This window comes from Lepidochelys kempii, chromosome 1, assembly GCF_965140285.1.
Source record: "Lepidochelys kempii isolate rLepKem1 chromosome 1, rLepKem1.hap1, whole genome shotgun sequence".
Classification (NCBI taxonomy): domain Eukaryota; kingdom Metazoa; phylum Chordata; order Testudines; family Cheloniidae; genus Lepidochelys; species Lepidochelys kempii.
The window spans coordinates 9,601,358-9,629,159 of NC_136380.1; the positions used below are offsets into that span (position 1 = coordinate 9,601,358).

At 54.7% G+C, this 27,802-nt stretch overlaps 1 protein-coding gene across 1 annotated transcript in view; it reads left to right on the forward strand.

Annotated features, from left to right (window-relative positions):
- Positions 1-27,802, forward strand: part of STARD10 (StAR related lipid transfer domain containing 10) — a 48,850-nt gene that overhangs the window by 15,066 nt on the left and 5,982 nt on the right. Inside the window, exon 2 of the mRNA XM_073333709.2 lies at positions 27,351-27,498. Coding sequence (XP_073189810.1) covers positions 27,351-27,498 — 148 coding nt within the window. The remainder of the gene's footprint in view (positions 1-27,350; positions 27,499-27,802) is intronic.

The following is a 27,802-nucleotide window of genomic DNA, read 5'->3' on the forward strand; positions in this document are numbered from 1 at the left end:
TCAGGCTGGTCATGTCCCTTCTCTGTGCCTCGGTTTCCTCCTTGCACCCTCACCTACTTAGAACATGAGCTCTGGGGCAGAGGCTCGCTGCTGGGCAGGCACTCCCCCGGAGCGGTGGTCCGAGGCGGGGCCGCAATGCATGTAGCGTACCGGCGCTAGCTTTGATCTAGGTGGCACAGGTGCCAGGGGATAGCGAAGTACCCCAGGTGCCGGGTGGGCCTGGACTCTCCGTGCTGCCACCGTCTCGGCACTCCCTAGGTGAAAGCCAGCTCCGTGTGCTGGCCCCTGGGGCAATGGCCCCTCCAACTGCAGCGTAGAGATACCCAGAGTGTACAGCAGCCAGCGCGCCCAGGCCCTGATCTCAGTTGGGTGCCATTGTTGTTCTGTGTATTACAGTAGCCATCTGCCCTACCTCACTGGCTCCACTCCTCTACCGTATTCCCCTCTCTTTCTTCTCCCCACCCCTCCTCCTCCGCCTGGTGTCCCAGCGTAAGAGTCAATATTGATTCAAGGCTGCAGAATGCAGCGAGACCCAAGAGACTTCCCGGACCTCCTGGCGTCTCAGCCCCCTCCCGCCCTGCCGTGCCCAGCCCAGCCCAGATCCGTGTGCCGTTCCCACCGGGTGATGTGGGACTGGCCCAGCCGTTGCTGAGGATCAAGGTGCCGGCTTGGTTGCCTGATGGTGTGGAGGTACTGACAGTCGTCACCGGGCGGTCTCCTTCCTCCCCTCTCGCTGGAGGTAGCTGACTCACCCGCTGCGACTGTTCCAGTCGGACAGGTTCTGGCCAGCATGTGACACGTAGGCATAGACACAGGAGCTTCGAGTCGGCCGATCCCTTTGTGCCCAGTACGCCACGCGCTAGGACTGCAGTGCCCAATGTGCATCTTCAGGAGTGCTACCTAGTGGATAGAGCTGTGGGCTGGCAGCTAGCAATCCTGGGGGTGAGCCCCAGCTCTGCCACAGACTCCTTGTGCGAGCTTGGGCAACTTGCTGTGCCAACCTGTGCCTCAGTTTACCAATCTGTCAGCGTTCACCTCAGAGGGAGGTTATGGAAAGCAACATGGTCTAGTGGCTAGAACGCTGCATTGGGAGTCAGGAGAACTTCCTGTCTCTGCCACTGACTCTGTGTAAACTTGGGCAAGTCACGTTCCCGCTCTCTGCCTCAGTTTCCCCACAGCCCTTTGTCTTGCCTGCTGAGCTTGGAAACTCTTCAAGGCAGGGACCATCTGTCTGAGCATGCATGTGTGAAGCATCCAGCACTGATCTCAGAGGGGTCCCCAAGTGCTCTCGTAATACAGGTAACTAATTGAGCATAGTGAGGTGCTCCAAGATCCTCCGATGACAGCTGCTATAGATGTACAAAATACCGTTATTAGGGAGGGGCTCCAGCTTGTCCATCCCTCTGGCCAGCAGAGGATTGGTTTCACCAGCCTATGATATAACTTGCAGGTGTTGTGCCGAGACCACTGGTCATGCTGCTGACCAGTACAGTCTCATTGTTCCCGTGTGCTCCCCTGTCACATTATCTGTGTCCAGCCATTGTCTTAGACTGCAAGCTGCTTGGGGCAGGGACCGTCTTTGTTCTGTGTTTGTGCGGCGCCTGGCACAGTGGGGCTAATAGGCACGACGGTGATACGAATAACGAATGATAGGACTTGGTGTAATGGGGTTTCCACCCTTCCTGCTGGGCAGGTGATTCTGAGAGCGGCTAGATCTGCTAGTCCCTGATCATTTAACTCAAACTGGCCTTTTGCCCAATTTCCTCCGCGTGCTTGTCCCGGGCACTTAAATCGGCTGCAGAGGGTGAAATGCCGAAGCATGTGTTTTAAGACTGAGCACTAATCCCTCTCTCCCGCGGGATGCCTGGCCTGCTCCCCTATCTCCTAGCCAGCCCCTGAGAGCTCAGGCCATGTTCCCAGGAGCAGCTTCCAAATCTCCCTGCTTTCCCATATGTCCCTCCATGGACCGCTCCCCACCATTCTGCCCCAGAGTTGACCAAAGTTCCCTCTAAGCCGCGCGGCCACAAAGCAGGCTATCGAGGGCCACGCAGGCTCGCAGCCACAGGACCTGGACTGGGGAGGCGCCTCTCCTCCAGCCCATTGCTGCTGCAGCAGCTGCCCGCTGCAGCCTGAAGCCTGAACCCCTCATCCCCGGCCCAACCCCAGAGCCCCCAGCCCTGAGCCCCCTTCCGCACTCAGAACCCCAGAGCCCCCAGCCCCACCCCCGAGCCCTCATCCCCAGCTGGATCCCTCACCCCTGCACCTCAACCCTCTGCCCCAGCCCTGAGCCCCCTCCCACACTCTGAACCCCTTGGCCCCACCCCTGCCACACATCACCTCCATATTGATGCACATAACAAAATTAATTCTGCACATAGGTGTAAAAAGTGAGAGGGAACATTGGAGCTGGCCCTTTCTCAAACCATTTCCCCTGCTCCACGCTCAGATTCAGCGGCAGCCCCCCACCCCCACCCCACCCCACTTGCTGCTGCTTGTCTCCTCCTGCTCTCTGTCCCAGGGACCCCGGCTCCTCCTGCCCCAGCTGCTGTGCTGTTTCTGGGCTCCCCTCCCCAGCCTGTGAAACCGCCGGGCTCTGCTCTCTCCCTGTCCCTGGCTCCCCCTCCGCTACCAAATAAAGTTCTCCGCAAAATGCCTTTTCTGTTCCCCCATCAAATATGGATGCACGTGGCTTCTCTCCGGCGCAGTCACCCTTGAGGGCAACAGCTGAGCTTCCTCAAGGACCACTGGCTGGACCCCTCCTGCGCTATGCATCTGCCTGCGAATGAAACCCCAAGTCCAGGGGGCAGTGCAGTCTGGGGGAACGAACACGCGGGTTCGGAGTCCGGCAAGCCTGGCTTTGGTTCCTGGCTCTGACACTAAGCGACTTGCCCAAAGCCACCGTCAGTCAGTCAATCTGTGCCTCAGTGTCCCTGTTTGTGAAATGGGTTTAATAGCTCTTCCTGACTCCCCAGAGAAAGCATGAGGGTTACTGTCCTTGGAAGCCAGGAGGAAAACAGATGCTGGGCCCCAAGAGAAAGGACCGCAAGGACACTGGTGGTCCGGGGGCCCAAACCCCAAACTCACCCTGACACCCCAGACTGGGTGGATCTTGCTTTCTTCCGAAGGATCGGCCCCTCCTTCCCATGTGTGTAGCTCGTCCCAATGGTGAGCTGTGCACACTGTTACCCGCATACAATCCCGTGAAGCAGCTTGTACCCTCTTCCGCCTGCCCCACTACACCACTGACTTGCTGACGCTCTGAACCCGCTCGGGGTGGGGGGGTGGATCTTGGAAGTGCTCTGCACTGGCCTGAGTCAGTGAAGCCTTCCATAGGAAACAGAGTTAACTCGGCGCCGAGCGCTTCTGAAAACGCAACCCAGGAAGCGCCATGTAGATACTCGGTGATGCTGGGTTCTCATGCCTCACTAGGTGTTTGGTTCATCACTCCGGGCGGCGGCTGGTGGGGAATGTAGGCTGTCGATCCAGGAGTGCTCTGATCCGGTGCAGAACTTGGTTCGCCGTGTCTCTCGCGAATCAAGTGTCCCAGCTGGTTTGGCCAGCCAGAGGCAAGTGTACGTACGGCGCTGGGCCAGGCAACCTGTGTGTTCCAGTCCTGCTCCTTGTGCTGACTCCCTGTGTGCCCTGAGGCACCTCACCTCTTTGTGCCCTGTCTCCCGTACTTATCTGGCCTCTCACCGTAATATCTGATCTCCTCGTAATCTGCCTTGGCGCAGGGGTGGTGGTGGAGGAGGACTAAAAGACCTCTTCCTCCAGCCCTACATGTCTCTGATTCCATTCCTTGTCATGACACCCCTGTGGGGCAGGGCAGGGCTGGGCTGTTATCCCCATTATATGGATGGGGAAACTGAGACACAGAGCGGCCAAGTGTCTGGCAGATCGGGGACTTGAACATAGGTCTCAGCTAGTCCCCTGAGCATCCTTCTTGCCTTCGTTACTCCCTCTGTAAAACTGAGCTGGTAACGCTGCCTGCCCACGGACTGGCCGACCCTGTGTGGTGGGGATGCTGCTGACTCCTGGCTGGGTTTCAGGCGAGGATCCTCGCCCTAGCGTCTAGCTCGCGCGGCTCAGTTAGTGACTGCGCTCCATGTTTAATTCAGTGCTGGCAGACGCGCTGCATAGCTCACGAGTGCCATGTGACACCTGCTAGACTTGGACAGGGATGGGAACAGGCATCACCTGTGTGTCTGCCTGCAACCTAGTCCCCCTCCTCTAGTTACTGGCATGCAAGGAGACGGACGCTTCCCTCTCCCAGCCTGATGCTGCTGCAGATCTGGGTGCTGGGTGCTTTGCTTTACCCCTGTTGATAGGCAATGCTCCAGGCAGAAGTGGCTGTTACTACCTATCTGGGTTTATCACCGTTTACGTGTATTGCCGCAGCACCTAGGAGTCCTCATCCCTCCCCGCGATTGTACCAGGGCTGCACAAACCTCCAACAGTGAATTCTGCTTTAGTGTGCTGTGGTGGATTGGACCCTGGAAGGGGAGCCAGGAGATCCATGTCGTATTCCCCAGCTCTGCCCTGACATGGTGTCTGACCCAGGGTTAGCTACTTCCCCTGTCTGTCTGGCCTATTCAGGCTGTTAGGGACAGGGACTGTCTCTCACCAAGTGCCGGATCAGGATCACTTTCATATACTGTGGGGTGCTACCCGAATAGTTGTGCCCCCACCCCCTGAATGCTGCCTATGAGGCTCCTCCAAGTGGGGGAATAACTGCACTGGCCCAGAGATCTTTGTTAGCTTCTTGCATCCTGTGCAAGCAGCAGTGGATTTGGATGGTCCCTGGCTTGGGGTTTTGAATGGCTTGCCCTGGGCCAGGGTCACAGTCACCTCCCCTTGAATGGCTGGCTGGGCTCCGGCTGCCTAGCAGAACCGAGAGCAGCTCCCTGCCCCGGGCCGGAGTCTGGCTCCTCTTTCCATTTCATTGGTGCGGTCCGGGTCGCTCCGTTAGGGTTGTGTGTACTTTGAGCTAAGCCCAGTTTGTTTCCAGGGCAGCAGTAAGCCCTAGTGGTTTGGCACGGCCGTCGGGAGCACTAAGAGCAGAGCTAGAGTCTGTCAGCCCTGGAAGGTTGGGTATAGCAGCGTTTTTGGCCTCTCCTGGAGGGAGTCCTACGTGGCCGGCTCCACTGAAATTCTCTGGGAGTCCCACGCAAAGCAGAGGTGGGTGGGATAAGGCCTTCAGGGCTTCCCCTTTTGGGGGTACAGCAGGGTCCACCTGAACCACCATTTTCAGGGGAAACTGACTGCAGACCCTTTGGGGACAGGGGTCCCTGTTCTGATCAGCCAGGGCTAGTTCAACTTAGAAATTTACCACCACCTCCAGGGAAGGGTGATTCTAGGAGTAGTGCGACCCCTTGGCCATCTTGGTTCATCACCGTTTCATCACTTCAGTCTCCTCCTGTCTTTCGGGCCACCAGGGGTCTTCTCCCCCCCCCCCCCCACCGCACTGTTTCTCTCCCATGTGTGCCCCCGTTCGAGATGTGCCAACATGGGATGCCCTAATGTAACCTCCCACAAAGGATTTCATACAAACTATATACAGTTCCAGGGATTGCTTCAGCCACGCTGAAATGCAGCCACTTCTGGGCTGGCAGGCAGCAGCTGTTTTTAACAGCACTCAGCCTCGCTGCAGAGGGGAGTTCAGAACAGGAGGGGAAGAAATCTAGGCATCAGGCTGCAGTTACCTGTGTTGGAATGCGCACCGAGGAAACATTTGCATCTGGAGGGCAAGAACCGCACCCAGCCTATGGCGTGATTGCGCACTAGTCGTGTTCCTGAATTTCATCTTGCTGCTCTCCAGTCGCCAGCGTGTGCAGGGCCTCCTTCCCACTCTGCTCCCCGCCGCTTCCTGCAAACTTCCCCACTCTGCTATCGCAACCCAAGCCCCCTCTGCATGATGCCAAATCCAGTTCTCCCAGTGCATTTCAACCTTATTCTGCAAAAGTCCCTGCTCGCTGCCCCGTAGCTTTGCTGATGCACCTCACGCTTGACTTGCAGCCCCCCCTGTGCTGTTGTAGTCCTCCCCCCCCCGCCACTCTAACCCTACTCATGCAAAATGGCTTTGTGCAGAAGACCAATATCTATTGGGGATTAAGAGGAAGCCACCATAGGCGGCGAGTTATATGGGCCCATGGTGTCTCTGCTCCACCAATATTCAGGATAGGCTCCACCTATGTTTGGGCTGATATTTTCAGAGCCATCCCGTCCATGGGACGGACCAGGATAATCGCCCTGGGCCCTGGGCTATGGGGGGCCCCGTGCTTCAGGGGGCCTAGGGTGGCCTGGGGGGTTAGCGGGGGGCCCGGCGCTGGCAGCAGTGAGCGACTCCACTCCGCCCGGCCTCCCCTCTTCCTGCCCCCACTTCACCCCTTCCCTCAAGCCCCTGCCCTGCTCCACCCCTGCCCCACCTCTTTCCGGATTCTGCCCCCTCCCCCAAGTGATGCCGGGGGAGTGGGGTGGGGCGGGCTGGCACCGGGTTGCTTGCTGCTGCCCCCCCCCCCCGCTAGTCCCCTAGGCCACCCTGGACCCCGCGTCCCACTGAAGCGCTGCTCCTGGGGCAGTTGCTGTGGCCTGTCCTATGAACAGGACGTCTCTGCTTGGACCCCTTCTGGGCAACACCAAAAATTATGCAAACCTGGCACCCGTGGGAGCTGCTTGTTCTCTTGCCATGTGAGCAGAGCTGGGATTTTGAGTTCTGGCCTATAGAGGAGAAAGGCCAGTTCCCTGGTGCAGTGTACCGCTCCGGCCTCTGTTCTGGGTAAGATGGTGGTTTTTTTTCCTTCTCCGAATCTCTTTGGATGATATTTTTGCTGTCATGGTTACCGTGAGTTTCTCTGAACCCCCTGTGGTGGGTGTAGGTATGCAAGTGAGTGCATCTCGCAGAGATTCATGCGGTAGGAATGGGCAGGGAGTTCGCTGCCGTCTGTGCAGCATTGGCTGTCAAAACGAGCCCCCTGCTTTTCACCGGCTTTGGGAGGGGACAGGAACCAGTTCTGGCCGTGCGCTCGTGCTGGTGGTGAGCGCTGTTTGTGATTACACGAGGCCCGTGGCCCCGTTGCGCTAGGTGCTGTACGGACATGAGGAAAAAATCATTTCCCTGCAGCCATCTTGGTGGAGGGCGTCGATCCAGCATGTGATTGCAGGGGATTCTGGCGAATGCCGCTGAGGAGGGGGGAAGATGGGGTGGCACCAGTGGAGTTTGTTTACGGCCAGTGCTAGCCCCCCCGGGACTCCTGTGGGCAGTGGATTCGCTGCGGAGAGGGGCTGCAGCCAGCTGGCATAATAATCCCCAGTCACCCTAGACAGGAAAAGCAAAGGGCAAGGGGCTGAGATCAGAGCAGAGGCCTGGCCTGGATTCCCTTTCCTTAGCCTCAAAAGGTCAGGAGCTTTCTTCCTACCATCCCAAAGCTGGTGAGTAACTGGCCCAGTCCAGTTGCCTCATGATCCATGTTCTATTGCCACCCGACTGCTGGGGTCGGGGCTGAGAATCTCTCTTTGGTGCAGGCTGGGCAGCACCACGGGCTGGTTCTCCTCCCCGCTAGCTGATGCTTGGAGCTGTGCTGACAGGGAGCAGCATGCTTGGAGGGGGCGGATCTGATGTGGGAAGAGGCACTGGGGTGGCTCCTGGAGGATGCTTGCCTCCATCCCTCAAAGTATTAGGACTGTAATATTGCCTTGCAAGGCAATCGTTTATAGCACCCGACACGCTGAATGCCAAGACCCCAGTGTGACTCTCATCAAGCCAAGCCAGCTGGCCCCTGTTAGGAAGGCCGTGGGCAGGGGTCCTTCTCCGCATTTGAAAGACAGGGGATCTGAGACCTGCAGAGCTGAAGGGACTGACTTGAGCACTGGATTTAGCACCGGCCGGGGCATCGAGATCTGGGTTCTCTTCCCAGCCCCTTTCTGTTGTGAGTCTGGGCTAGCTGCTGACAGAGGCCTGCCTGCAGCTTGCAGTGGGCGATGTAAAGGCTCCAGGTGCCGCTGTGGGAAAAGTGGCTCCTTCTGACTCGCTAGACCCGTCGTCCCAAAAATATATTCACCCTGCAGAGCCAATGCAGCCCTGGGGGAGGGAGCTGCTCCCGCGTTGTCAGAAGAACCCGAGTAAGGCGATTCTAGGAATGTCGCTCGGTGTGTTGCTCTGAAGCCTAAAACGTCCGAGTCGGGGTGAGACAAGGGCTGCAGGGACAGGCCTGGCTGAGAGCTCCTTCTGTTCAAGATACCTCCAGGCTGACCCGTTGCTGGGATTCATGGCCTATTACCGTCCAATTTTTACGTCCTCCGCCATTTTGACTCCAGGGATTACCCCCCCCATGCGGTGTACGGCCCCAGTAACTCAGCCAATCACCACCCTTACTCCACAGCCAATTTGCATGCAACCATGTCATTGGTTGTCTGAGACTGCCCAACTGCCACCTGACCAGAGCACCACAAGGAGAGGTGCACAACCCCCTCAGACGCAACTCAACACAACCAGCCCACACCATACCCCCAAGCACACACAGCCCCTCGCTGCAATGCTCACTCCTCACTCGCTACCCGTACGAATCCAAACGACCCGCCAACACAACGAGTGCACACCATAACCCCAAACACCGCTCTAAAGCCAGGAATGTCTGAGGCAGTGTGAAGCGATGGTACACGGTAAATTGGTTAGTCTCTAAGGTGCCACAAGTCCTCCTTTTCTTTTTGCGAATACAGATTAACACAGCTGTTACTCTGAAACCTGTCTTTATTTAGAGTGTGACCAGTTTCAGTCATCACGGGGATTCACAATCTGTTACCATCCAGTTTTTTCAGTGCTCGGATATTGTTGGCTTCCTTACACACATGACTTTGCAAACTACGCTCGTGTGAAAGCAGAGACATTCAGCTCCTAGCGATTAGCGAAGTCCCAGTGGCTGCATCTTTGTTGTCAGGGAGGCCTGAGGCCTACTTGACTCGAGAGCTGCCAGGGTGTTTCCAGTGGGGGCAGTAAGGAAACCTGCCTCTCTTGACTCGTGATCTGATCAGATTTGTTCTGGGAGATGGTAAAATGGAGCCCCCTGAAGTCCTTTTTACAAAGCCCTTTTCAGAGTAGACCCGGTGAGAGCAGCCTGTTGGTGGAGCTGGGTTGGTTGTTTCTGCCGGCCCTCTGCTAGGTCCGTTCGCACAGGCTGCCTTATGGGATAAACTCCCTGTGTGTGTGTGAGAGAGAGAGAGAGAAATCCGAAGGGCAAATTTTTGAGCACACGTAGCTGTTTTAATTCTTGTCTTTCTCGCCCCACTTTCTTCACAATAGAAAATGTCCCAGCTCCTGAAACTTCCCAGAAATCCCCCCCACGATGTCCCAGGGAGAGGAAATTGTATGAAACAAAATGCTGTTTGGGTGGGTGGGTTTGTTTGTTTTTTGTGGGGTGGTGGTTGGAGTTTATTTGCGGGGGGGGAGGGGGGGCTGAATTTTTTTCCCCCACCCCATCTTTTTTTGCACAGTTCTGAGTCAAGCTGGGAGGGTTTAGCCGGAGTAGGAACCAGGGATGTTAACAGAGACCCCCCCTTTCCTCTCTTTCCACCCCCCCCCCCACACCCATCCAACCAGGCCAAGCAATCGCTCTAAAACATTTGCATGGATCTGTTTCCATTCACCCAGGGTGGTCTGAGGGGAGAGCAATAAAGAGCCGTCGGATCCTGGTTAAACCTCTGGAAACGGCTTCCCAGCACGATCCGGGAGCCTGGGCCCCTGACGAGAGGAGCCAGATATTCCATCGCCAGGGGCTGGCGATTGGCAGATTTGGGGGTTGCTGGGGGCAGCCTGAATGCAGGGGTTTGTCTGATCAGCTGCTCTGCAAGATTCTTACCTGTGGCGGTATCGCCCTCTGCTGGTTGGAAGGAGTAGCGCGTGCACACAGGCCCCAGCAGTGGTGACGTGTGAAATTTTTAAGCCGCATAATGGCCTGTAAGGTGCATTTCTGGTCTGATAAGTGACTCTATAAATGGCCCCGTTCTGGCTCAGCACGTCCTGCTCCCTCGGGGTCTTGGGCTTCTGTCTGCTGACTCGTCGCTCCTATTCGCAGTGCTGGCTCTTGTTGTGCGTCATGCAGCACCCGCAGAGCTGTGCTGGGAAGGTTTCCGCTGCTGCTGTTACTGTAGAAAGGCCCTAGAGACGGTGGTGGTTTGGTGCTAGGGGTTAGAAAAGTCACTTCTTTAGCTGGGGAGAGGGAGTGCGGGCCCTTGGGTTGCTGTGAAAGATGCAAGGCCTGGTGCTGCCAACGCCAGCACTCCAGATTCATGGGTTGGGCTCCCCAAAATGACGAGGTTGGCTTTGAAATCATGAGACTTTAAAGCAAACGGAACATTTCTAAGCTTTTCGCTGCAGCCCCAGGTGCCGGGGATTTAGCCTTCATTGGACAATAGTGTGAGATTCTGGCCTATGCCCCTGGCTTCGGGAGCTGGGGCTTTAGCAAAGCCAATAAATATCTCTCTGCTCCAGAGGTGATCGTGAGACTTGGCCACGCTGAACATAGCAGCTCAACGGGGCATCCTTCTCTGTTCCAAGGGGTGCTCTTAACTCTTCAGTGCCCACCACCCAATCCTGGGATGGGAGGGAGGATGTACACTGAGTAGGGCATTGGCTTGGGGTATGGGAGACGTGGGTTCGATTCCTGGCTCTGAAGAGCCCTGTGGACCAGGGTTCAAGACCCACCATCTCTAACATCGGGATACAAGTGAGACCTAGTACCATGGATTCTCCAGCAACAGCTGGGGCTACCCTTTCAGGAAGACCGTCTGGGACAAGAGAAAAGTCCTCTGGATCAGAGACAGACCAGCTCCTGCCCAGAGCACAGGTAGACTGGCAGCAGAAGAGTCTGACCGAGTGTGCACATGGCAGGAGCTTGGGAAGCCAGTCCGAGCAGATGCAGAATAGCAAAGGAAACAGGAGGGGAGAAAGGATGGAGGAGCTCTCTGGGAGAGTGGAAGAGTGAGTGGTTGGGTTTGTATAGACAGTCGGTTATGGGAACAAAGGGAGGAAACAAGGGTTGTCTTGCAATCTCCCCATCCAGGCACTGTGGCCTTTTCACCACTGCCTCCTTGAGCCAATGCAGGTCGATGTGGGCTGTCGACGACTCGCCCCCATGGAGAAGAAATGACAAAGCCAGCACCATCTCTGCTTGTACTGCAGCGAGTCTGGGCACTTCATCTCTGCCTGCCCCATACGAACTCCAGGGCACTGGGGAAAAGAGCACCCCCACACTTTGGTCCAGGCTGGAACACATCCAGAGCCCTGCCAGAAGTCTCCCCGCTTGCATCAGTCCAGGTGCACATACTGAGGGTGCTCCTGCAAAATCCCATCCTACCAGCCCCCATTGACTCTGGTGTAGCTGACCGCTTCATAGACACTGCGGCCGCCCGGATCCTGCAGATTCCCCTGCAACACAAGGCCGCTCCTGACCTTATAGAGACTATTGACCGTTCCCCTTTCTCTTCTGGTCCAGGAACGGAGGAAACGGCTTCCCTGGAGGCCATGATTCAGGAGCATGGAGAAATGTTACCATTTGGTGTGATCCATTCTCTACCTGTTCCTGATCCTCGGTATTTCCTGGCTGACCCTACACAACCCACTCCCACAACCTTCCAGTGAAGCCACCTCTGAACTCCCCTCGGGCGACCAAGACTACGCCGATGTTTTTGAAAAAGAAGAATGCAGAACCACTACCTCCACGCTGGGATTATGACCTGCCCAATAGAGCTGCAGCCCAATGCAAAAATACCATTTAGACAAATTCATGCCATGTCCAAGCCCAAGCTGACAGTGCTCCCGAGAATACCTCCAGAAGAACCTCTCCCGAGGGTTTATCTGCAAGTCGACCTCGCTGGCTGACGCACCAGTCCTTTTTCATCGAGAAGAAAGAAGGCAGTCTTCAACTCTGCGTTGATTACTGTGCACTGAACCAGATAGCTATCAGGAATTGTTACCCACTACCCCTGATTCCTGAGTTGCTGGATTGCGTGGGAGCAGCAGTGCTGGAACAATTTTTGAATAGTGGGGCTGCTGAGAACCATTGAACCAAACAGTAAATCCTGTATAAGACGGAAACCACTTCTAGCCAGGGGATGCAGCAGCACCCCTAGTTCCAGCATCTGTGCGCGAGAGCTGCCCATATATTCATTAAATTGGACTTTCGGGGGGTGTACAACCTCTTGCAAATTAGGGAAGGGGACGAGTGGAAGGCTGCATTCCGTATCCAGTATGGCCACTATGAATACCTTTTTAAATGCCCTTAAGGTTGACCGAAGCCCCAGCCACCTTCCAACATTTGATGTGTTCCAAGACCTCTTGGACCAGTATGTAGTCGTCTACCTAGGTGACATATTGATCTTCTCTGACTGCCCTGAATATCATACTGCCTACGTCCGAATGGTCCTGAAACGTTTTATGGCAGCATGGCTTTTGTCAAGCTCAAAGTCTGCCTTCGATCTGGCCTCCCTGGAGTTCTTGGGCTTCATCTTATCCCCAGAAGGGTCCAGATGGACCCACGCAAGGTCCTAGCCATCCAAGATTGGCCAATTCCCCCCCACCCCCCAATCCTGCCCCCTGTACACAACCTGCAACACTTCCTAGGGTTCGCCAGTTTTTATCTTGTTGTTTTTGGTTTAATTCTGCATTTTTCAAAACAAATCTTGCGCTTCACCGGTCTCCTCTGGAAAACTACCCAATTCCATTTGTCTCCCAAGGCTCAGCATGCATTCGCCCAGTTGAAACTCCTCTTTATTACAGCCCCCATGTTGGCTCATCCAGATGTCACACAAGCTGTCGTCGTAAACGCCGACTCCTGCAGGATGGTGATCAGGGCTGTCCTCTTCCAGGAAGCTCACTCCTGCAGAGCTCAACTACGAAATACTTCCCAAGGCGCTCTTGGTGATAACCGCCTTTTCAGAAAGGCGGCATCACCAGGAAGGCGCTCAGCACCCAGTCCAAGTATTCACTGATCATAAAAATCTGGAATACCCATATATAGGGTGAAAGCTTTAAACCAATGGCAGTTTCCGTGGTCCCTATTTTTCTCACGATTCAATTTCATTATCGCATACTGCCCTGGATCCAAAAATGATGAGGCTGATGCCCTGTCCCAAAGATACGGTACCAACCCACGAGGTGCCATCCAGGAGCCAACCCTCATTCTCAAATCCTGTATGTTTCTCAGTGCAGCTCATCACCAGGATCGACTCAGACAGATACCCTCTGCCTCAGGAATTCCACCTGATGGAAAAAACTCCTATTGACAAGCAACCGTGCCATGGTTTTCCCCTAGCAGGACACTTGGGGCGCTTTAAGACCCAACGACTAATATCCTGCTCCTTTTGGTGGTGCCCGATCATCATTCAGCCCCTCCTGCGATTTGTCGGGCCGTGAAACGGCACCAGGAAAAAGCAAGAGCAGATTACCAACAGACCTGCTCGCAAGCTGGACTTCTGGTTCCTTGGCCCTCTTTAGATCTTGTGACCGGTTAATCCAGTCACTTTTGAACTTCAGCTGTCTCTGAAGATTTACCTGGTATTTCACGTGTTGCTTTTGAAACCTGCACAGAAAACCCCTCACAGAACCCAGCCATCCCCACCCCCACTACTGGTAAAGGAACACATAGTTCACGAGAGCCTGGACTCTACACTTAAATGTGGCAGGCTCTGGTATCTTGAGGAGCACACCTGGGAGCCTGCGGAAAATGTACCCATGTAACCCACACACACCTCTTGGGTGCGGTGCTCTGTCCCATCTAGTGGCACCGAGACCCCTTAGAGAGAGGTTAATGAGTCTGCTCTCCAGCCTTAGCTAAGGGCCAGTTGGCTCTTAGCTCATGTGGCAGAGGCTCATGCACTAAGCTCTAGAGGTCCCAGGTTCGATCCCGCCTGCCGCTGACCACGGTCTGTCGATGTTACAAGTGGGATGAGACCTGGAGCTTAGCTAAGGCTGTAGAGCAGACTCATTAATCTCTCTCTAAGTGGTCTCTGTGCTACTAGATGGGACAGAGCACCACACCCAGAAGGTGTGTGGGTTACACCTGTTCCCGCACTTGTGCAAACATTCCATAGGAATGATCCCAAAAAGCCTGCTTCCCCGTTGCCCTGAGGGCACCCCTTGGGGAGAGGGTGATGTCAGGGACTGTGAGGTCTTGACCCCTGGTTCACAGGGGCTATGCAGTTCCGACCTATTAACACCTGCCAGAATAGCAGCTGAACTCAAATGGAGGATTCTAGTCCTGGGGATCTGATTGGTCCCCAACTTCTATTTAACCCAAGTACAGGAACAGGAAGTTGTCCATGTCACTGGGTTCTCCCTGTTTCCCCTGGGACACCTGCTTCTGCCGATCCCCTGGTAACCTGCTTCCTGACACCTGACTCTCCATTTTGCCCTCTGACCTTCTGGTATCTGACCCAGCTTGACTCCTGCTCTGATCACTAGGTCAGCCCACCCATGCCCTGTCATGACAGCCAGTGCCAGGCTCTTAACATCCTCCCCCCATAGGCTGGAGCGCTCTCTACTCATTTTTAGCTAGTCAAGCCAATCCAATTACACTATCTTGAGCATGCTAGCCAGGAAACCATGGCCAGGGCTACTGCTCAAGGCTTGCTCAGATCTGCATTCTGGCTAGGCTCCAGAAGGAATTCTGCCTAGGACACTCTGCACAATTAAGTGCATTATCAAAGTTTTTTATATCCTCCTCTGAAGCCTCTACCTTGGCCACTGTCCAAGCCAGGATAGGGGACTAGCTGGACTGTGCTCTGATCTGTTGCAATGATGTCTGTGTTTTAAGTGCATCATAATGTTAGTGGGTCCTTGTTTGCAAAACTTGTTAACAAATGATATTCTCTCCTTCTCTCACCCACTTGCAACACCAGCTGCATATGGTACTCTACTAATGTGCTGAGTGGTTATGTCCTGCTAAACAGCTGCCACGTTCCACCACAGAGGTGGCTGCATTTGCGTGGAACGTGTAGAGTAACATACTCGGTATGCGTTTGTAAGCTGCTTTTGTAGTCCCCCTATGCTGAAAGGAAGGAATTTGTAAGTTACTGTGATCTGCACGGCCTGCCCTGAATCTTTGCAAAGCCAGTTCTCAGAAGGCTAAACGAGGCTGTTTGAACAGCCCTAGGTGAACAAAGCCAGGTCCCATGCGGAGAGCTGGCACCGGGCCTGGCCTCACCTGGAAACAAAGGCTCTCAGATCAAAATGTCTGGAAACTTGACAAGGGCACTCGAGAACCGACTCTTCAGAGCACAGGCTGGTAATGGGTTATGGAGCCTTTTACCTATCGCCCGCCAGTTTCAGTCCAGCTCCAGCTAGCACTGCCTACTAACAGCTGTTTTGCAGCCCCTGTGTGAACCAGGTTCGTGGATTCTCTCCGCCCAGTTCCTAGTGATCTGGGGGTGTGTAATCGCCAAACCTTTGGCCACTATGTGGGCTCCTTGCTAGCGACAGCAGCAGTGGCCGAGGTCCCGGAGACGGTCGTGCTGGAACAGGCTTATGGACAGGGCCAGGAGGAAGCTGGTTCTGCCACTGCCCTGGCCTGGCTCTGCACTGTGGAAAGAGGCCTCCTGTCTAGGGATGACAGGCTGGTTCTTTCCTACCCGGCTGATCTGTCCCATGCTGGGGTGTCTGAGCACCATATCCCCTGCTCCAAAGACCCCTGGGCTTTCCAGGCCCTTCAGGCTGCCTTGCCACCCTTGGAGAAGAGATTGGACATTTCTCTGCTCTCCCGGGGAGTGGGCCCCTCTGATGCACCCCAGCAGGGAAGGAGCTGGGACTTCCAGGGACCAGGCCTGGGATCTGAACTCTGCATTAGCAGCAGATTAAATCTCCTGTCTAGGTTTGCAGATTACAATCCACAACTACCGCCTGACCGACAGTCGGACAGCCACTGGGAACTTCCCACCAAGAGCAAGGATTGAAATTGAACCCTCCTGCCCTGAAAGCCCAGCCCCCTGCCGCTTGAGCGAAAGGAGAATCTCCATTATCAGTAATCCATATAGGGCCTATGACATACCGTTGAAACTCCTTTCAGTGGGTAGCCATGTCTATACGCCCTCGCTAGTTCATTGCATACTGCTAATGGATTAGAAACTCCAGCACACCCAAAAAGAGCTCCGAGTGGGTTAAAACATGCTTCTTTCTCTTGCTGTAGTCCAATCACTAGTCTTGCCTGTTGCTAGATAAACCTTTCTTTCAGTGGAGTGACGCACACCACAGAGATCTGCGCTTCTATGCTAACCCAGCGCATCGTGCCAGACAATTAAAGCTACGGTCTCTGCCTATGCCAGCTGCCCTTTCTAGCTTGCCTTTGGTACAGGAATCCAGTATCCCAGGCAGAGACATGGCTGATGTCCCCAGCTGGGAAAAGTGCCTATGGCTAAAAGGGCAGGCAGGGGATAATGTTGGATCCATTTTCCTTTTAACCCTTTCTTTGCCTGACACGTGATCCAGGACGGCACTCAGGGCTTTGATGTCTTTGTGTGGCTGTCACTTGCTTTCTGTCTGCCCTGCACCCGGCTTTGTGTTAGCCTATAGAAGGTGGCAAGCAAATGAAAGAAAAGGAGGACTTGTGGCCCCTTAGAGACTAACCAATTTATCTGCGCATAAGCTTTCGTGAGCTACAGCTCACTTCATCGGATGAAGTGAGCTGTAGCTCACGAAAGCTTATGCGCAAATAAATTGGTTAGTCTCTAAGGGGCCACAAGTCCTCCTTTTCTTTTTGCGAATACAGACTAACAGGGCTGTTACTCTGAAGCAAATGAAAGCAACTCCACAGAGCCATCCTGCCCGGGGGGCTCTTTAGAAGGTCGACCTAGGAGTAATGAGTGGAGGAAGTAATGAGCGGTGCGTGGTGGCCCGGGAGATCTGAGTGAGACTGCCCCAGTCTCACTCCCTGTACCAGCAATGGCTACGACGGTCGCAGTGCTCAACAGTGACCCTCTGGCCAGTTTGAACAGTATCGGCTGGCACTCCAAAGGAGGCGAGTTAGGGAGGTGTTAATGGAGCAATCCAGGGACCTAGACTGGCACTGGTGTTCTTCACCGGGCAGCCTGCGGGTCACCCTCTGTGGGGTAACTCACTGTATTGAGGCAGACTGAAAGCTATGTAGGCAAATATCTCAAAGTGCTTTACAAACCCATGCCATAAGGATCATCGATCACTGAAATGCAGCTGCTTCTGGGGTGGAACACAGCAGCTGTTCAGCAACACCACGCTACGCTTTAGTCGGAAACTGATCTCTTGAGAGCTGTAGCCCTCGGTGCATTCCGAACTACCTACAAAGGCCAGGTCTATGCCTCAAGGAGCTTGCAGTCTAACTCGGGCGAGGAGGTGAACTTAGCGTGCCTAATTGAAATGACAGGGCAATTTTAGGCAGGGGATGTAATTGTCAGATCTGGAACTCGCCCAGGACCCTGAGGTTAACATCTGGCAAAAGGTGCCGGGGAGCGTTGTCACTGGTGGCCCTAATCTCTGTTTTCCATCTCATCTGAATGCTGGCTGCCCCAGTAAAAATAAACGTGGCTCTCTCTGGCATACTTAATAGACACAGTCTATGGCGTTAATAACGGGAACGAAGCTCTCCCTGTTTGTGTCTGTTTAGTCGAAGCTGCAGTGGAGATGGAGACCGCTGACTAGCTCAGATCAAAGCTGGTCGTCTTCAGAAAAGATCAAATAGCGGGATGGAAATCACTGCAAATGTTTTCCGGGGAGCTGGGCTCCTTAATTAGCTGGAGCCCTGGAGGAGGACAGCAGGAGCCCGCTTCAAAGCAGCTCTCCAAAGGAAGGGGCCTGGTTTGGTGCAGCTCTGCATGACACCACCGCCTGACTGCTTTTGAAATCAGTGGGAAGTTCTTTTCTTAAAGTACCACCTGACACTGCGGGGGTGGGGGTGGGGAGAAGCAGGGCATTAGCGCTGGGGACATAGAATAAATCAACCATGTGCTCCAAAGTGACATGGGGTGAAAAATGGAGCCTGGGGGCACAGTGCGAAGCCTGGGGGAGGTGGCTGCTTTTGCAGGACACTCTAATCGGGCTGGGGATCCCCAGCCCAAATCAAGGCCAATAACAAGCCACTGGGTCACTGTGGACTCCATAGGATGTGGCCTTATCTTCCCCTCTAACCTGCTCCCGAGTCTTTGCTATTACTGGTCTCCCCTGGGACTCGGTGGCCCATTTTCCAGCTGCTCTTGCTGTGAAGAACTCGTCTCTCTGCATGTAGCCGAATCTTTCATTTCCTTAGCTCCAGCTTGTTGCTTCTTACCTTGCCTTTCTAATACCCTTCTTGGCCGTGGGGAGTAGGACTTCGCATGGCACGGCAGGGACAGCGACACGCCCTGTGGAATAGGGGAGATGTTTTATGATATTGTTGATACCGATATTGTAAAAGTGCAATGAATCTCGCCAGATCTAGCGGGTCAGCTATCTGTGGAGAAGTTATAATTCCCTAACTATGATGTTATGTACCACCTTTCATATTGTGGGTCATAGATACCCTACGTATCTCTGTATTTCTAGATTTGTGCTGTGTTTCTGGGTAACACTCCATATCGATTGGCATCAGCACTGCCTGGCCTGTTCAATGGCCCCTCAAGGGTCATCAGCTGTACAATAAACCCATTGAAAGACCAGGGATTGCACCTTATGAGTCAGCAAGACCTGTAGGGGCCTGTCTATGGACAGAACTCTAAGGCTTTTCCGTGCCCAATTGCCATGTTTTGTGGGGCTTGTGTTTGGGACACAGGCAGTACAAGCCACATGGCAAAAGGAATATAAAAGGCAGCTGCATCTTCTCCATTTTCTCTCCATTCCTGCGTCTGGTGTGACTTTGCCACAACCGAAGCTCTGAACAAGGGACTGAATGCCCCATCAAAGCTGTGGGTGTGATCCAGAGGGACTTTTTAAGCCAGTGAACGTACCAATACTGCTAAGAACCTGAGCTCTGGACTTTGAAGTTTCTGTATGTCTGCGTAGTGCCCTCGCACATACTCAAAGGTGTATCCGAATCCGATCCGCTATCTGCAGAAAATTATCTGCCCATCTCTGCATTCGTGGATGCAGGGATATCCGCAGATCTCCCCGGGTTTGCAGGGCTCTATGCTGGGGGCTGGGATGAGACTCCGAGGCATCTTCCCGGCCGGAGTCCAGTCGAGGACAGCCACGTGGGCAGCTGTGGAGAGCCCACGTGGAGTCACAGACCCTCCACCTGCCCTTGGGAGCTGCTCTCAGCCCCCCTCCCCACGGGCAGATGGAGGGTCTGCTGGGCTCCATGCTGGCCTGGCTGGGGGAAAGGGAAGACCTGTGGAGCTGTCTGGCGGCTGCTCAGGCCCCCTGCCCAGGGCAGGAAGAGGGTGCCCGCTGTCACTGCATCCCTTCATTGCATCCTCCGCACTCCATCTCCTCCCCCCCCCCCACTGCATCCCTCCCCGTCCCATCCCAGCCCTATACCCCTGACAGCGCCCTCCCACCCATCCTCTCCACCATCCAGAGCCACCACCCCCATGTCCCTCACCCACCACAGCCCTGCACCCCATTCACCTCCATACACTGCTGCTCTCCCGTTATGTCCCTGTGCACCCCTATCCTCATGCACCTGTAGTCTTCTACCTCCCCCTGCATCCCCATCCACCCCACATACCCCCCACACCCTCTTCTCTCCTTCACTGCCTCCTCTCACCCCCACCCTGCTCTCGTCCTTGGCCTCTTTCCCTCCCCAGCCTCTCTCCTTTGCTGCCATGCCCCCGCCGCACTGCATCTTTTCTCCTGAAATCCACCATCCTCCCTTCCTGGCTGGGTGATTTAGGCAGCCCCTGGAAAGTGTATGGAAAAAGTGTCTCTGTGTAGGCAAGTGTGGGTATGCATTGTATGTGTGGAAGAGACTATGTCTTTGTGTAGGGACATGTGTGTATGCCTGTGTGAATACAATTTGCAGCCTAACTCTTTGACTTTTATTCCTTTTGCTGGCCTGCGCACAAAAAGATTGATGACCTAAAATATGTGTGTGTTCATTTCATAGCAAGTTTTTAAAAGAGGAGGGCACTCTAAAAGCAATGTATTATTGATTTCTTAAAAAGTGAATGTTGTTGACTAGTAATTGCCGAAGAGCGGATGGACCAGACATTTCCCCCCACCTTTGTCTAGCTACATTATAAACTCTTTGTTGCAGACTCTCTCTTTTTATGTGTCTGTCCAGCACCTACCACCCTGGAGCCCTGATCTTAGCTGGGGTCTCTAGGCACTGAACAACAATTGTAATATTAAGTGATGTGGAAGTACATGTGTTTGTACACGTCTGGCATGCACTTGTGAATACACGTGTGTATCGGCCTGTAGGTGTGAGAGTCAGTTTCTACAGATTTATTGATATAGGTATCTGGAGAGTATAGGTATCTGCATGTCTGTGGTTGTGCTCCATGGATTAGTATTTGGGCTTCAGGAGTGGGCCTTCGATGGACCCATTGCAGCTGTGATGTGTGGTTCTAACGGAGCAGGGGGGTGGAGTGAGTGTGGGATGGGGCTCAGGGCAGGGGGCAGGGGTGTTCAGTTTTCCGGAATTAGAAAGTTGGCAACCCTAGCTGCTATCCACAGAAATGGTGTACGGCTATAAAGCGAGTACCCATGGAGTTGCAGGGGTCTATGTATGCGACTGCGTTACCATTTAACAACTCTCTTTTCTTTTTTCTTTATAATAAACCTTCAGTTTTAGACTCTAAAGGACTGGCCAGCAGCGTGGTATTTGGGGTAAGATCCAAACCTGTACTGACCTGGTAATGTGGCTGACCCTCTGGGGTCAGAAGAACATTTTGTATATGTGAGCAGAGTTTTTAAATTAATTTCTCACTGTACTGGACCCAGGTGCCGATTGGGAGCCAGAGAACAGGAATGCAGTAAGGGGGCTGTGTGATTTCTTCTTTCAGCTTCTTGATAGCCAGTGTGGAGATCAGACACACAGTTTGTGACTGGCTGGGGAGTTTAACTTCACCCACCAGTCTTGGGACTAACAGTATCTGCTCTCCTTTTTGCAGCCTGCCCTGACTTCGGCATTTCCAGTGAGGGCTGCCCCAGACACCATGGGTCACACTATCCCCTTCCAATTTCAGTATACAATCTGAAATATTTTGCAAGGAACTGAATGAATAGTGTCTGTACCACTTCCCTCTTCTGGGAAGATTCAGAACTACCCATCTGTGTGTCACAGGCCCTATACAGCCAACAGCAGAAAGAGATTCCCCCTTAGCTGCAAGCGTGAGGGCCCCGTGACTTCTGAAGCAGGAGGACCTGATTTCCATTCCCTCCGTGGCTGTGAAGCTCTAAGCAGGGTGGGCAGCATCCTGATTCGCATGCAGTTCTAGCAGACTGCAGATTTGTTCCAGTGCTATACCTGTGAGAACACCACCGGCTTTTCCATAGCAGCCCCACAGCGTGAGCTGAGATTTCGTCCAGCTCCTGTTTGCTCCTAGGTGGTTCTTTGCTTTCCAGATACCGACCTGGGGGCAGGTTATGTTGGCTGTTTGTCTTTCCTCTGCCTAGACATGTGACTCCTAGCACTGAGTCACCTCTCCTTGCATGCAGCCCTGCTGTTCCCATCCTGTCATCTGGCAGCTTCTGTTCCACATCATGGCACAAAGTGCGTTGGTTTCTCGCCATCTGCTGGGTTGTAAAACTACCTCGCTCCTGTGTTCCTTCGGAGCTGCAAGGAGGTCTGCCCCTTCAGTCTAATTGTGTGTCTGGAGTCTCTTTCTTCCTCCCGAGCATCTCTTGGTGGTGGCTGGGTTTATTTCCGCTTTGCTGTGCGGGTGTCGGTCCCACGCCACGTGGAATCGTCTCAAGACCCCTGCTATTCTTTTGCAGCAATCACTTAGGGAAAGAACAGCTGTGATAAATGTGCTGGCCTCCACGGGAAGAACATGTGGCCGTGACTCTCTGTATTGACCCGAGCAAATACCCCTTGCCTTAGTGCCCCAATCTTGTCAGTTCCGGGCCGCCTCACACTGCATGAACGCTGACTGCCGTCCAGCGAGCAACCTGGCACTACAATTCCTGCGTCGCTCTCCCACCCCCCTCCCACCCCCCCATTTCAGTGGTTTTGTCCTGATCTGTCTGAGTTTCTAGCCCTAACCTTGTGGGATCAAAGCGAGTGACAACGAAGGATTGCCCCAGGTTTATCGAAGAGTCAAATCCCGACTGTAAGTAGTAATGGTGGTAATCCTGGGGCAATTTTACAGCTCGCTTCTTAGCCCTCTCCCTGAGCACCAGCAGGGGTCCACTCTTCATAGTGGCTGGGGCTGGAAGATGAAAGGTTTTGGCATTGGCTGGCTGAACTAGGAGCACGCACTTCATTAGGAACGTCCTTTTTATTTCCAGCTGTCTAGTCTGATCTGGTTCTCTGGCCCTTCATTGCCATGGTATCTGAGTGGCTAGCTCCAGACATTAGCCTGTGCTTGGTACAGGAAATCTATCGCAGAGGAAGTTCGTCTGTCTGTCCCCTCCCTTCATGGTGTGTGTTCAGGAGAGTTTAGTGTCCCCAATTAACAGGATTAATACAAACCACAGCAGCACATTGTGATATTCAGACTTCAGCCCTACCAGGCACCCCAACTCTCGCCTGCCTTCTCTTTGTAATAATCATAATCTCTAGCTCTTACGTAGCACTCCTTTTCATCAGCAGACCTCAAAGAAAGCTTTCCAAAGAGAGTCCGAATCATCCTCCTCTCTTACAGATGGGGAACCTGAGGCACCGAGGGGCCGTCACCTGGTCGGCCAGTGGCAGAGCAATGAACCCAGGTCTCCTGCGTCCCACTCGAGTGCTGCAGTCACTAGGCAAGACTGCCTCTCAGTGCTGGTAATCACCCCAGCCCTCCTCGCCCTCCCGTGAGGAACCTCTGATGAGGGGTCCCTCCTCTGCAATCATCTGCTGCGTGGGTCCCACACAGTGCCTTACCGTGGCCGCAAAGCGTAGAGGGTTGCATGACTACATGTCTCTGCCTCCCGACTCTGCACCGTCCGTGGGGGTAAAGCCAGAGCTTGGCTCACCCATTCTCCTTAGCGATGTCCTTGTCCTACACGGGAGCCCACCTGTCCCCTGATGCAGCAGGTGCAGTTGTTGGGCGCTCCTAATTCAGGCCTGCGCAGTTCTAGTCCTTCTCTGTGGGCTTTCGTCTTAGGAGAGACTCTCCCCTGGCGGCCTGCAGCTGCTGGTGATCTCCTCGGGCCGGGTGACGCATCAACTCGGCTGTGTCTACACAGGGGTTTTTCTGATCTTCCACCGCTGTGGCGTCAAGGTTGGGAGTAACCCGCTCCACGCAGTGCTGTCTCCTGGAAGTGGTGGCTGGGCCACAGAGCCCGCGACAGCGTGCGCTTACCGAGCTCTCTCTGCTCGCCCAGCCGAGCCGCGTGTGCGCCGAAGCCGAGGTCACGGGTGTGGTCCCGGTGGCTGATCGACCGGCCAGGGCGCAGCGTTGCTGGAGCACTATCTTAGCCAGGGTGCAGGTCTCTCCCGGGGCTGTCAGGGGCGTGCTGCCCGGCGATGTGCCTGGACAGTTCTGGCAAAGGCAGCCTTGCCCCCCGGCCTCCCTCGGGGACGAGCAAAGCGATTCCGTGCAGTCGGTGTTCCTGGGGCAGGTGGCTTCTGAGCAGCCGAGACCTCCATCGCACACCCACGCGCCCGGAGCGCCGCGGCCCGGAGAACATGCTGCTGCAAGGGACTGATCCTCTGACCGCCTGTTCTCGGGGACCGAGTTCGGAGAGTTTATCTGCTGCTGGCGGTGGCAGTGGGGTCGGGGCCTCAGAACAGAGGGGCATCCGTGCAAGGGAAGGCTGGGAGCGAGGTGGGGGAGGGCTCGGAGGAGAAGGCCTGGCTGGGGTTCTGCGCTGAGGAATCTGTCGGGGTGTTCGCTATGGGACACTGCTAATGCAATGGGGAGATGGGTGTTTCCTGAGGGCACCCTGTCCATCTTCCGCCCCCCAGCTATCTGAGTGGGAGTCCCCAAAACAGACCCTATAATTAACGCACCCTGCCTGTCCCTGTGACATCCTGTGTGCCGTGAACTACCCCATGTTCTGTGGTGTGGGTAGCTGGAAGGAGGGCGGGGCATTTCTGGATGCCAGTTGGAGGAGAGAGGTTTGGAGGTTGAGTGGTCGGAACAGAGGCCTGGGGGCCAGGGATTCCCAAGCTGGTAGATTTTGAAGGCCAGAAGGGACCATTATGGTCATCTAGTCTGACCTCCTGCGTAGCACAAGCCAGAGACCTGCCCCCGTAATTCCTGCATCAAGCCCATAGCTTCTGGTGGAGCTAGAGCAGAGCTCCTAGGACGACCTCCTGTCTTGATGTAAAGACTCCAGACGATGGAGGATCCGCCATTTCCCTTTCTAAGTTGTTCCGATCGTTAATTCCCCTCCCCGTTAAATTTGGATGAGCAGTAAGGCACAAACTTTTATCTACCTTCAGCTCCTAGCCATTGGCTCTCACTGGCTCTTTTCTGTTAGATCAAAGAGCCCATGGCTATCAAATCTCCTCCCCTAGGAGGTACTAAGACTCCGTGATCAAGTGACCTCTGATCCTTCTGTGGAATGAGCTAAATCGAGCTGCTTGACTCGCTCGCTATAAGGCAGATGGATTTTCCTGACCTCAAATCGTTCTTGTAGGTCTTCTCCGAAGCCTTTCCGATTTTTCCACCTCCTTTTTGAGACGCAGACCCCAGAGCCGTACCCAGCACTCCAGGAACGCTGATGCCGTATGCAGAGGTGACGCCCTCGCCCAGCTCCGACTTGCTGTGCCTCGCCTTATACGCCCCAGGGTTGTGTTGACCCTTTTAAGGCATGGCTGCGCCATAGCTGGGCGTGAGCCTCTCAGCCTGGGCCAGCGGACATGAGCCAGCAGGGCTTGTGCAAATGCATGGAAAATAACAGTGTGGGCATTGGCGAAGGGTCGGATCCACCCTGCCCGCCAGCTCCGAGCTAAGGTGGCCAGCTCGGGCCTCTGTCGGTGTGACAACATCGCGGCTGTTCTTGGCACAAGTCTGTCGAGCTGGGCTGGACTGCTCACTCCAGCTGCTGTGTAGACGTACCCATAATTGCGCTGGGAGGTCATGTCCTGATCCCTGTCCTGCCACGGCCTTGCCCTTTGGTCCCTGATGTTACTGAACCTCCCGGGGCCTCTGCTTCTCTGGCCATAAAATGGGGATAATCAGATCTGCCTGCCTGGGGTTCAGAGGATCTGCTGGCTACCGTCTGTACGATGGTTACCACAGACAGCGAAGGGGAGGCGGAGAGGAGCTGACGCTTTGTATTTTGATCAATTAAACCCGCCTCTGACCCCGTTGTGCCCGCTCTGGGTTTGGGTCACATTCCGGCTTTGATTATCTAATTGATCGAACAGACTCTGAGGCTGCTGACTTCAGGCAGTTGAGCTTTGCCGTTCAGGGGGAGAGGATTTAGAAGGCATTTTCGCCTCCCTCCACTCCTGATGGGATGGACAGAGAGAGGGTGAGGGAAATTTAACTCCAGCCACCCTATGGCGAGGATGGTTTTGTTGCTGTGAGCCAAAGAGCCATTGACGGAGCATGTGACTTGTCCCGAGTCTTGGCTTCTAAGATGCTGCAGCCATCGGCTGTGTTTTCATCAGATCTCGCACGCTAAGTAGTCAGGCCGGGTCAATATATGGACAGGAGTTGGACAGGAAAATCCAGGTGCCGCAGGGAGCAGTGCTGGAGATTCAGTAGGTGGCTTCCCTCTCGCTGGAATCTGTACAAAATAGTGGCCCAGCCTAGCCGCAGTGGGTGTTTGTGCTGCTGACGTTCTTAAGGACTTAAATATCCCATTTCATACTGTTTTCCCAAGAGCAGGGATGTTGGCTCCAGTGCCCTGGCTGAATATCCTAACTAATGATAAGGGACTGCACCCCACCTCGCTCTAACTACCCCTTGCCCCGCCTTCAGTGGGGTACAACATTCTTCACCACCTCTCCTAACCGGGTCTGTAGCTTCTGCGCTGCGTTGCTAAACTGCTGCCACGTTCCTCCCCAGAGCTGGCTGCATTTCAGTGGTGAGGGAGGAGATCCCTGCCTGTGCCCAGCTATGAAGTGCTGGGAGAGACAGGCCTTCTATATGCATACGTTAATCCTGCGAAATGGCGCACACCCCGCTCTCTGTCGGCTCTTAAATCAAAGACTCCAGCTGGACGTTGTCGTGTGGCGTGGATTTCCGCGTTGAAGCCCTGCAGTCGCTCCTCTGTTTAATACCCTCTGATCACAGCTGCTACACCGCTGGCCTGGTGGGGGTGGGGGGGGCATCCTTTGGGAAGTAGTGCTGCTCCGTAGCCAGCTGTTGATCTTCAAACCTCTTCAGTCTCCTCCTGTCCGACCCCAGTGATGTTCCCGGTTTATGGCAAGACTCGGGACGAGACAGCTCCCGGTTCCTTTGCCAGAGACTTGCTGTATCTGATGGAAGCTGCATAGGGCCTGAGTGAGGCAGTGCAATACAGACTTCGTGACCCAAGAGGGAGCTAGCGGCCGCGAGCCTTGGATCCAGTTATTCGTTTGTAGGGTGCCAGGAACCCCGAGGCCCTGGTCGGTGCCTGCAAGAGAAAATGATTCTGCTATGGGCTTGATTGACTGGAAGGGCGGGGGGCACTTACATTCGTCAACCCTCTGGAAAGGGGGCTGGGCTTCAAATGGGCTGATCGACACGGGACGTCTGGGGGGGAGACTGGTCTAAATAACCCGATTGGCCTTGCGGTGCGTTCTCGATTCAGAATATTGGTGTTAGCCAGCAACCTGCATTCGTGACCGTCACGCTCCAGCACTGGGCTCTGCGAGCGGGAGCCACGCCTTGGAGGTGCTCCCCAGCTCCTTGTCCCATGAGATGGATCACACCTGTGTAGAGCCCATGGGGTGAGATGTGTGTGGCTCGCTGAAAGCTTCTGGAGGGGGTAACAGGGGTTAGATCAGCCCTCCTCATGCTGTTTATCTGTCATGTGTATGACACCCATTGCCACCGTATTGGAGCACTTCACAATCTTCAGTGCCTGGGGCAGAGCATTGTACAGATGGGAAATTGAGGCATGCAGTGTCTAAGTGACTCGCCCCCTGTCACAGAGGCAGAGCAAGGGGAGGGGGGAACATGGGAGACCTGGGTCCGAGTTTGGTGCCTAACCCCTGGCTTGTCCTTCCTCTCTGATCTGCAAATATTTCCCTGCCTTCGCAGGTCTGTGCCCCCAACAGCTTGCAGTCTGTGGGCCAGGCCAAGCCGGTCCTGTAGGATACCAGGTGTCGGCCCTGAGCGGGGCGGTGGCCCTTTTTGCCTGTGTCAGGTTCTCACCCGGTCTGTCTCTGCAGTGCAGGATGGAGTGCAAGGACATCGCCGCGGACACGCTGTACGACGTGCTGCACGACATCGAGTACCGGAAAAAGTGGGACACGAACGTCATCGAGACCTTCGACATTGGGAAGCTGACCGTCAACTCGGACGTGGGCTACTACGCCTGTGAGGAGCTGGGGGGAGTGGGCCCCAGGGGAAGAGAGCCCCCCCCACTCCCCAAAAATCCGTGCAGCATTTGCGCTCAGCGGCTGCTGTAGCGGATGGGGCTGGTTAGCGGGGTGCTCTGGAGGGGCTTGACTTGAGCACCAGGCTGTGCCCGGGGTTCGGACAGCGTCCGTTCAGTCGTCTCCAGTGAGCCTGATCCGCTGCATTTAGCCTGAATGGAACCACCAGCAAGGAGGGAGCGGGGCCAGGGACATGAGGGGACACAGTTGTCCTCTGCTGAAAGGCTAGAGATGCGGGCAAGGGA